Genomic DNA, 10,926 nt, shown 5'->3' with positions numbered 1-10,926 from the left:
TCCATTTTGTGCACATCAGGTTGATTGTAAACGATGCCTCCCATTTGGCATTCAGAAATATTGCCTTAAAAACCCTCCGTTCCCAAGGGGGGTGGATTCTCTTAGCAATTCAAAGGAGAAGGAGGAGGCAGAGGGAGGGAGGGAGGGGGAAGAGAATGGAGCATATGATAACCGTCTATGATTTTGCCTTGGTAAACAAGGGGTTAAGTATAGCAGTTGAAGGCTGCAAGCTTTGTCAGGGTTGTACTATTTTTCTAATGCACAAGGAGAAGGGAGGCTAGGAGACAGGAGACAAGGGGAAAATCCAGGGAATGGAGAATCTGAAGCACACCCTGAAGGGATGATGATGGTGATGGGCATCAAGAAAGATAACAGGTCAGGTGCATGCAAAAATCTCTGTCTTAAGGACTAAGACTAAAAGGTGGTATTTCATTTGCCTCCCCTCCCTTAGTTCTTGAATCCTGACTCTGAGTGGTTAAGGAAGGCGGCTGTCTACTGCTGAGGATGGGATGCCAGGGAGTCTCTCTTGGGGAGCAAAAATCCTTTGGTTGGGCTTAGCAACAAGAAGGCAAAAAACCCACAAAAAAATTGCAGTATCCCGAGAAGAGAACTGAATAGTCTCCTGTGGCTATCAGTGAGGTGGGCATCCACTTAGACCAAGCCAGAGGCTGGACAGCTGGCGATGCTGCATTGTGCTAAGGACATGGAAATCTCAGCGGGGGCTTCTGGCTGAGACCTCGAGCCCACATGGGGTCTTCTTCAGGTGCTTAGGAGGGCCAAGCCTTTCCAGGACATGTCCTGCATGCGGAATGAAGTCCAGAGCTTCTTTGATGTGGACCCGGCCGCAGCTGGATGAGCTCTGCGTGGCAGAGAGCGTGTTGCACTGTTTCTCTTGCTGAGAGGAGGAAGATCAAGAGGGAGACCACACTGCAGAGGACCCTGCGCCAGCCAGGCTGCATAGACCGACACAAGTGCCGAATGGTGTGTAGACTACCACTTCTACCCTCAGCAATATACAGCTCTCTCTCTCTCTCTCTCTCTCTCTCTCTCTCTCTCTCTCTGTGTGTGTGTGTGTGTGTAAGAGTGTGTGTTTGTGTCTCTGCGTGAGAGAAATATAGCTCTGTTTTTATGCCACCACAGTTGCTCTCCTTGTTTCATCCAAGATAGCTAGAGCTTGCAATACAGCTCTGTGAGGGAAGGGCTACATTTGGACAAAAACAAACAACCCCCCTCCTGGTCTTCTTTGCAGATGCTGTTTTAAAGCCCATCCAGCACTGTCTTACTGCTGGTTTTCCAGGCAACGTCACACCTCTTGAGGACACTGGGGACATCAGGGTTTGTTTGTTTTTTGCTGAGTATAGCATCTTTCCACTATCATACAGAAGGATTTCAATTCAGACAGGCACTGCCCTGAGCAAAGGGCTACAAGAACTACCAAAAATTCTTTCCAGTCACCACCTCATTGCAAACCTCCACCCTCCTCTTTCTTTCTTTCTTTCTTTCTTTCTTTCTTTCTTTCTTTCTTTCTTTCTTTCTTTCTTTCTTTCTTTCTTTCTTTCTTTCTTTCGACTCACCATATTGCCTGAGGAACTTATGGGAATCTTGGAAACCTCTGTGTTTCTCTCTAAGGTCATGGAGTCAGTGTGAGAGACACTGAGCTCTCCTCCATCAAGGTAAACGTGTGCCTTGTTTTTTGCTTGCTCTTATTCCTTAGGCAATTGTTAAGAGAAGAGCCTCAGTACAGAAATGCAGCAGGGGAAAGCACTTGCACACTAGAAAACAGCGGAGAAGGAGGGGTGGGAGGAAGGAAGGAAGGAAAGAAAGAAAGAAAGAAAGAAAGAAAGAAAGAAAGAAAGGGAGGGAGACTGGACTGCAAAAGTCAAAAGAGATTAAGGTAGGGATGCAGCATGTTAAATGTGCACGATGCTGTTTGATGAAACAGAGTGCTTAATGTTTACCTCTGAGTCACCAGGGTATTCCTTGAGTTGAATGCTCAAGTCCCAGGTGCCGCATGGGCAAATCTTAACACTTCAAGGCAGGAGCAAACTCTAGGCAGCCTTTGAAGTTCTTTGTATAAACTATTGGCCGTGGGGGAGAAAGAACCCCCACCTATGTTGTGTGATATGTTTGCCAGGGAGAAAGCACCCTTCATTTATTCTTGTTTTTTTTAGCGCTTCCTTAAATGGCATAGCATGGGGTGATGGGAGTATTTTTAGACTACACTTGATGCAAATTAAAAGCAACCCATTTATGTTTGTATACATTGTGAAGAAAGAGGGGGCTAATGCTCATGGTGCTATTTGTTTCTCTCTTTCAGCTGGACAGGCTTCCTTTACATCCTCTCTACGTTTTCATGAGCCACTTCCAAGCCCACGCGCAGACCCTTCTGGCAGGTGTTAGAGTCCCCCTGAACCTCATCCCACCACCAGACATTCAGAAAAGTTTAGCTTAAAGGCCTAAATATGACAGTTGCCACTGGAGATCCCACAGATGAAGCAGCAGCTTTGCCTGGTCATCCTCAGGACACCTACAACCCAGAAACTGACCATGAATGTTGCGAGAGGGTGGTCATCAACATCTCGGGACTGCGCTTTGAAACACAGCTCAAGACACTTGCTCAGTTTCCAGAGACCTTGTTAGGAGACCCTAAAAAGAGAATGAGATATTTTGATCCCCTTCGGAACGAGTATTTCTTTGATCGAAACAGACCCAGCTTTGATGCTATTTTGTACTACTACCAGTCTGGTGGCAGATTGAGGAGGCCTGTTAATGTCCCCTTAGACATCTTCTCAGAAGAGATAAGGTTTTATGAACTTGGGGAGGAAGCTATGGAGATGTTTCGGGAGGATGAAGGTTACATCAAGGAAGAAGAGCGGCCTTTACCAGAGAATGAGTTTCAAAGACAAGTGTGGCTGCTGTTTGAGTATCCAGAAAGCTCTGGGCCAGCCAGGATTATAGCAATTGTCTCTGTCATGGTCATTTTGATCTCAATTGTAAGCTTCTGCCTGGAAACTTTGCCTGTGTTCCGGGATGAGAATGATGAGATGCATGGCAGCAGTAGCAACCCAAGCTCTTACTCCAATAGCACTATGGGGTCTCAGCAGCAAACATCTTTCACAGACCCTTTCTTTATAGTGGAGACACTCTGCATCATTTGGTTCTCCTTTGAGTTCTTGGTGAGATTCTTCGCCTGCCCCAGCAAAGCTGGCTTTTTTACCAACATCATGAACATCATTGACATTGTAGCCATCATCCCCTACTTCATCACACTTGGAACGGAACTGGCTGAGAAGCCAGAAGATGGCCAACAAGGTCAGCAGGCAATGTCTCTTGCCATCCTCCGAGTGATCCGCCTGGTGAGGGTCTTCAGGATCTTCAAGCTCTCCAGGCACTCCAAGGGATTGCAGATCCTCGGACAGACCCTGAAGGCCAGCATGAGGGAGCTGGGCCTCTTGATATTTTTCCTCTTCATTGGTGTCATTCTCTTCTCCAGTGCTGTCTACTTTGCAGAGGCCGACGAGAGCGATTCTCAGTTTCCCAGCATCCCTGATGCTTTTTGGTGGGCCGTGGTTTCCATGACAACAGTTGGCTATGGAGACATGGTCCCCACGACCATAGGTGGGAAAATAGTTGGTTCCTTGTGTGCCATTGCAGGTGTATTAACAATTGCCTTACCAGTGCCGGTTATAGTGTCCAATTTCAACTACTTCTATCACCGTGAGACAGAAGGAGAGGAGCAAGCTCAATACTTGCAAGTCACCAGCTGCCCAAAGATCCCTTCTTCCCCTGACCTAAAGAAAAGCAGAAGTGCCTCCACTATTAGTAAGTCTGATTATATGGAGATACAAGAAGGTGTGAATAATAGCAATGAGGACTTTAGAGAGGAGAACTTGAAAACAGCCAACTGCACCCTAGCTAACACAAACTATGTTAATATAACCAAAATGCTAACTGATGTCTAGCTAATAATAATAATAATAATAAAACAACCCTAATAACTTATTTAAAACTTGAGTGGAACAATTGCAGATGTTGCATAATACCTTGCATTGTAGTTAATACAAAATGTTCTACAACGTGTATTGGTTCTGCATGGGAAGCAATAGTCGTGTAAGTGACTCTTTTTAACATTTGATGCTCAATAAGCTTTCATGCAACCCCTCCTCCCCATCACAGACTTCTGGTTTTCCAATTGTATGGCACAATTAAAGCAGAATTATGTCACAATATCAAACGAAAGGCATTGGAGAAAAACAAAACAAACCACCTCCCCATGTAAACAACAGTAACAAACAAATGCCAACTAGCATAAATATAATTTAATATAGAACTCAGCCCATGCAAAAATATATCCCAAGGAAATAGTATGCAACTATACATCTAGCTTTCAAGCTTCAGGAATTATACAAAAGGTCATGCATAGTTTAATTAATGGAACATCCATCCAAATTACTTTAAGGTTCAGATTTCCAGATCAGAAATGCCAAAGGGAGAATATACCATGCAGGGTCATGCTTCTGAACCAAAAATGCTGCATTGGATTCATCCACTGCAGCACGCCAGTGTGAGGCTCGCGGGAGGCACTGTTTAGTAGGACATTTTCTGTTGCTTTGGTAGAGATACATCAAGAGCCTGGAGACATTTCTTTTTTTAAAGAACACATGTATTATTATTTTTTGCTGGTTTGGGGGTCACCGACATATTCAGGACTGAAAAGCATCTTGTTTCAAATGCTGGAGCAACTAAGCTGTGGCCTAGAATATATTTATACTGCAGTGAAATTTAACCCAGTATTACAGTAAAGCTGCATGGATATTTGTTGCATGGATCTTAATATTTAATACACGAAAATATATCTATTTTCTTAAGTAGACTATAGAGTATACCTGTTTATAGTGTTTCTAGATTCTCCAGTGGCTTGAAGGAGATTTGTGGACATAAAAGGGGGAGAAAGGGAATGTGTTGGGGACAGATGTGGGCCAGCCACAAATTTGATAATCAAGGCAAATGCCCTAGGTGTTTGCTTGCATGAGGGTGCAACCCAGGAAAGGTGATATGAAGAGTACACACCTGTCTTCCACATGTAGGGAGGAACTGGTAATTTATTCATAGTGGTATCATATGCAGAGATGTACATCTGACCAGAGATGGCCAGGCTTATTTGTGACTAAAACATTGCTGGGTGACACTGTTAGGCAAATGTAAGCTCAGACCCACAACAAATATTGCTCACAGTGCTTGGAGGCATAGATAGTTTGAGATCCACAGCTAAGATGCAACAGTATAGAGTGCCAATGACTTTGTCTGAACTTTGTTGACTTGCGTCGTCTGGTAGTGATGGGGCTTATACAATAACGCCAGCCCAAGGTCATTTGTTCAGGTGTGGGCAAAGTTGCCCCATGGAAATGAGTCTTGACGGAGTTGCCCCAGCTGAGGAGATGGCTGTGGATGGATACATGCAACGCATGGCTTGGAAGTTAAGGCTTCCTTTGGGATATTGCTGTCATGTGGTGGTGTCAATATTCCTCAGCTTTAGAGTAAATACAATCCAAGTCTACTCCCAGTGGGCTAATCTTTTGGGGAAATGCCCATGGGCAATATGGTAGCAGAATTTGGCCAACCTCACACATCAGAATCAGATCCATTCTTTTGAGTCAAGGAGGCAATAAGACTCCTGGTTGGACTGCTCTTCATAGACTGGCATTTTAGCTTGGTAGTGTCCCGTTGATGTGGCTGCTTCAGCTCTCAAGGGAAAGGATAGTCCTTCAGTAAAGGCTCATTCTGCTATCAACATCCTAGGAAAGTGGCTTTTGGAACCGGTGTTTAAAAGAGTGAGGCCAATATCCCCTTCTTCTCATCAGTAATAAAAAAGATGATGACCCTTCTAAGCCAACAGGATTTGGTTCTGAGGCCACCATGGGTGTCCTATTTCCTGAGCTGCTAAACACGGTATGATTATTTGAAATAGCACACTCAGATACACACTCAGTGTGTGTGCTTATATCATATTTAGAAGCTTAGGATTTGGAGACTATGTGAGAAGTCCCCTATATATATACCCACCCATGCCATAGGGAGCAAATGGAGCAAAACTGAAATCCCCAACCAGATCACTCATGTGGATCCTGCAAGTATTACTCAGGCAGCTTGCTTATGGGTCCTGATCTTGCATTGATATGGATGATGGATGCCTTGTGAGGACCAAAAATTCACCAGACCAAAAGAACGTGTTGAGCATGTGATCTGCTTGGATCTGTACAGAATTTGGCAACAAGGTAAAGCAGATCCACTGTTGCTTATTTACTTATTGCACCCCACTCAACTCACTTTCAACAGCTTAGCATTGAAAATGATATAGGTTGAATGGGATACATGCTGAAGCAATCACCTAATTTATTGATCATGTGCCAAACTCTATACAGTCCACTTAACCTGCATTCTTAATGAACCACCTGGGTTGTGTGTATTGGCCCTAACCCATATGCTTGTGCCAAGAGGGGCAATATATCTCAACAACACCTGCCCTCCCTTTAAACAGAGTATAAGCGACATGCAGGCCTTGTTTTGATTCTACACCTGTTGCAGGACAGCTGACTCTCACTTTTTGAATATGAACCCCCCCCAAACATTAGATTCACATGATAAAATGTGGGTCAATTTCTTGATCTTCCCCCAACCCTGCACTGCCCCTGCCAAAGAAAGGCAATTTCTCTAACCTTCTTGGCAGTCACTGCTGAAAAGATGTATAAAAAAGAAAGCTGTCAGGGTTTTCTAATGGCTTATGATTTGAGGGGCTTACTAATTATTTCACACATCAGCAGTGCTGGAGTTTGCATTGCAGGATTAGGGCCACCTATGTCACAGTGCCTTGGACCATTCTTGTAGAATGCTGACAAAGGAAGAGCTTGGCATCACATCTCTAATTGCTTGCTCTCCAACTATGCTATGAATTTAAAAGGCTAATTTTGGAATATCTTCCATTGCAGTGAGCAGGGATGGAATAATCCTTCCTATTGCCTTAAGCCACTGCTAAAAATATTCTGTCCTCTCCACAACTCTGTCTGTAAAGGAATCATAAATATTCTTGGTTAAAAATCCATGCAGGATACTCCTGTACATTAGGGGGAAATCATTGCAGTCTATGCAAAAAAATTCATGAGGAAGGGGGTTACTTCAGGGACTTCCATGGGGTACCATCCTCATGTAATTATGGGGTAGGATCCATGGGGCATCAGAGAGTAAGGGAGGCAAAGCTAAGCCTACTGATTTCAATAGTAGTTGAGGTTATTCATGCTAGGAGTATGTTCAAGATAGAATTGCGAGGATGAAGCCTAGTACTTCTGAGGAGGGGACTCACTGCTGCTATTTCCCAGCATCTTAGGTTGGATCCCGACCAGTACTATTTCAGTGAATTTTCAATTGCTGCTCTTGTACTTGGGTTTGCACATTATCTAACTCCACACTTGTTTTCATGCATTTCCCATTCTGCCTCTCGGAATTGCAGACTTTGACTTTTTAATGCCCTCACCCTAATATAAAGTTGATTGTATTTGCAGTCCCAACTGTGTGCTCACCTATTGACCACCCCCTGCCCCAAAATGTGCAGTGTATCAAAAAGGAGTGGTTCCTGTATGGGAAGTAACCTTGAAGGGGCATCCTAAATTGCCTGGTCTCTGCATCAAAAGAAATTGGCACCAGAAGTGAAACTCAATGCATATGCTAAGATACAGGTAGAGGAGCAATCTGAGACTTCATCTGAGGCCAGTTGCACAAAAGCTTACACCTCTTATGAAGTGCAGTACTTAAAAAAAAAAAGTTTGTTTATGAGAAAGAGGTGGGAGGGGAAACCCAGGAATGAAACTCTAAACAGGACTAAAAGGTCATGAAACATTATCTTGAAATGTACCTCCTTATTGCACAAAAGTCCATAGCAGAGCATGTTTGAAATGTTGGACACATCTTTATAGCTCATCAGCTTGCTGCCTGATCCATCCCATCTGCAGTGGCAATAACCTGAAGCTTTAGATCCTTATCTAGCACCATCCTGGACTATGACCCTGGGCATTTTTTCTGGTGGCTCATTTTAAGAGTGCCAATCTAGGAACTTTACAAAAGTCACTATGGTTGGTCAAGCTTCTAGGGGGAATAGCTGCACACTTGGGAGTCTATCTATCTATCTATCTATCTATCTATCTATCTATGGCACTGGATCTGGACCCAGACAGTTAGTGTGAGTCCTTTGCTGTAGCTTTTCAAACCCATTATCAGGAGACCCCCAAGGCTGATGTAAATCAAAACAACCTACCTTCTGGGCCTTAACTGTGACTGACCACTATCAATGAATGTTGAAAAAAAAGCAGAAGTAGGAAATCTAAGCATTTGGTTTTTCATTTAAGTTATTGCTTAATGGCGAGATGCTGGAATATTGATTCCATAGACCGAGGGAAGGATGGCTCCAATGTGCTGCAGTTGTCTCTGAAGTATGTTCAGTGGGGCTTACTCATTAGTAAGTGTGTTTGGGATTGCAGCCTTAGATGTGCTGCGGAGGTAGGGAGAGAGGAAGCCAAGAATAACCAGGAGAAACACTAAAGGCTGCAGTGCTCTGTTGCATCCAAGGTCAGGTATAAATGGAATGTATGATTGTTTTGACTGTCGTATCTGCTGCCTGGACACTGTGTAGGCAACTTGAACTGTATCTCAGCGGCAGGATGCCAACCCTCTAATCTATGAATTGGCTTGACCCAACCACTGTGCTAGAGCTATCTCACGCCCCATACCTTTGCAGAGTGTTATGGCGCAGAGCTGAAACTGCAGACCACAGCAGGTGGGAAGGAGCAGATGGTAAAACGGGAGTGTCATGATGAATGCTGGAATAAGGATGGCAGGATCTGCAGGTTTAAGGCAGGGCTTCTGTCGTGAGGTTTGCCTATGCGGTGTCCAGACTGCAGTCCAATTAAACTTCAGCAGGTACTTCTTTACATAACTTTGGGTGAGGTTATTCAGGGTCAAGGACACACTTCTACCTAGATAAGCATGAAGCAATACCCCAGGGGCATAGCCTCTTGCCTCAACTAGGGCAGATCCACACCACACACGTTTAACAAAGCACATTTAACATACATTTAAAGCACATGGCTTTACCCAATGAATCCTGGGAATGGTAGCTCTGGGGAAACTAGGACTCCTAGGGTTGTTTGGAAGAAATCATGCACTTTAAATATACAGTGTGAATCTGCCACTAATTTGGATTAGTTAGTAAAGCACAGGAAAGCAGTCTGGGCTATTGGGGTGGCAACTGAGTGTCCTTCAAAGGCTAGTAAGTAGGGTTGATCTTATACAAAATAGAGGAGGACATCAGCCCAGAAAGTCTTGGACAGGTTACAAAGGTGATGTAAACTGTGAATGTGAAAACTGGATTTGTTAAACCAGCATTCCTAACTTCCATTAGAGCCCAATGGGTTGATTGTCTCTTTAATTTGGAAAATGTAGTCTTCTGTATATTACTCAGGTTCCTAAATGACAGCTGAGGCAGGAATAGATGGATGAGATGTGAAGAGAGTGGGTTTAAATGCAGGAGTAAAAGAGGAGTTGGTTGTTGAATGAAGCATAGTTTAGTCATTGTTATTCCACAGTCCAGGAAGTATGAGACTGCTTTTGGATCTGCAGCAAGAAGCTCTCTGTGTCCATCTGATTCCCTGCTTGTGAATTGCTTTCCCTGCCCCCAATCCAAGATGTCTGACAGATGTAGATCAGTGGTGAAAGCAGGGGCTCAGCATATGCTCAGAGGCACTCTTCATTCTTCACATGTCACTGCAGAGCTTTTAGAAACAGATCCAGAACTGAGCCATGGTTTACTGCAGCTCACATTAAGTCCTCTATGTGTGGCTTTCTTGATAGCAACACAAAAATGTTAGCATTTGACCTGAATCCTCAGTAAATTATTTTGACTCAGCCAGTGCACATGTTGATGCCTTGAATACTTTTGTTCCTTCCTTCAGGGTCTCTAAAGGCTGGTTTATGCATGTAGCAGTATGAGATGAGAATAAGGGAGATCAGTAAGAAAATGTTGCGGCGAGTGTTTCTGTTCACTGCTCTAGCCACCCTTGCCCTTTTCCAGGACACCTCATCCCATTTGCCTCTCAACCATTTCCCCATCCTTCCAATAATCTGCCAGTATTTGGGGGACACTGAGCATGCTCAGTCCTCTTTGAGCTACGGTCCCCCCCTTTTTTGGTGGTGTGTGCGGGTTTCCTCTTAGTTTTTATATAGGCTTTTTTTGTAGTTCTGCAAATTTCAGAGTTCCCCCAAGTCTGTTGACCTGACACCTCCCTTTTGTAGGCTGGCGGTACTGTTTTGCCTATATAAACAACTGCACTTAGAGCACTAAAAAAAGAGGGAATGATAAGGCAGGAGAGTTCTGACACAGTAAAATAATTAAAAACAGGGGTTGGTATCCAGTTATGCTATGCTTAGAGTGTAACTAATGAATCTAGTTAGTACTGTCCATTGATTTCAGTTGGGCAAACCAACAGTGGATTTCAGTTGGGTAGAACCCCAGAGTTGCACATGGGTTTTCTAAAACTGCAACACACAGCTCCTTCCAAGACAATCTGTTTCCAGTGCAGCAAATGTGCAATTATTACCCAAATGGTGTGTATAGTTCAGATATTCCTTCATTCCCCCAGACTGAACTTAGAAATATTTCATTTCCCCAGCAGTTAATTTGTTATATTTTGAACCTGGAAAAATACTATCCAGATAATGCATCCATTACAGTTGTGGGTTTGGAATTCAGGTGTGAAAGTGTCATTTGATATTGCCTGCGATGTGCATAATGATGAATGATGGACACAACACATGGCCTGGATATTGTACTCTTGCCTTTGAATGAGAGCTTTCAGAGCAATGAGGGTTCACATTCAGTAA

General features: G+C 43.8%; 1 protein-coding gene across 3 annotated transcripts; it reads left to right on the top strand.

The window, feature by feature from the left end:
• The first annotated feature begins 238 nt into the window (after window positions 1-238).
• LOC308587843 (potassium voltage-gated channel subfamily A member 2) lies at window positions 239-10,416 on the top strand. 3 transcript variants are annotated; one of them, XM_081195669.1, is made up of 2 exons: window positions 239-375; window positions 2,318-10,416. In XM_081195669.1, the coding sequence occupies exon 2, from the start codon at window positions 2,463-2,465 to the stop codon at window positions 3,960-3,962; it is 1,500 nt and encodes a 499-aa protein (XP_081051795.1). In that variant the 5' UTR covers window positions 239-375; window positions 2,318-2,462; the 3' UTR covers window positions 3,963-10,416. The 3 variants fall into 3 exon arrangements, with proteins under 3 accessions (XP_081051795.1, XP_081051794.1, XP_081051796.1); XM_081195668.1 differs by having other exon boundaries at window positions 239-981; XM_081195670.1 differs by lacking the exon at window positions 239-375 and adding an exon at window positions 1,568-1,673.
• Window positions 10,417-10,926: the final 510 nt, after the last annotated feature.

Source organism: Podarcis bocagei, assembly GCF_964188305.1.
Source record: "Podarcis bocagei genome assembly, chromosome: 5".
Lineage (NCBI taxonomy): Eukaryota > Metazoa > Chordata > Lepidosauria > Squamata > Lacertidae > Podarcis > Podarcis bocagei.
This window is presented reverse-complemented; position numbering and strand designations above follow the sequence as displayed.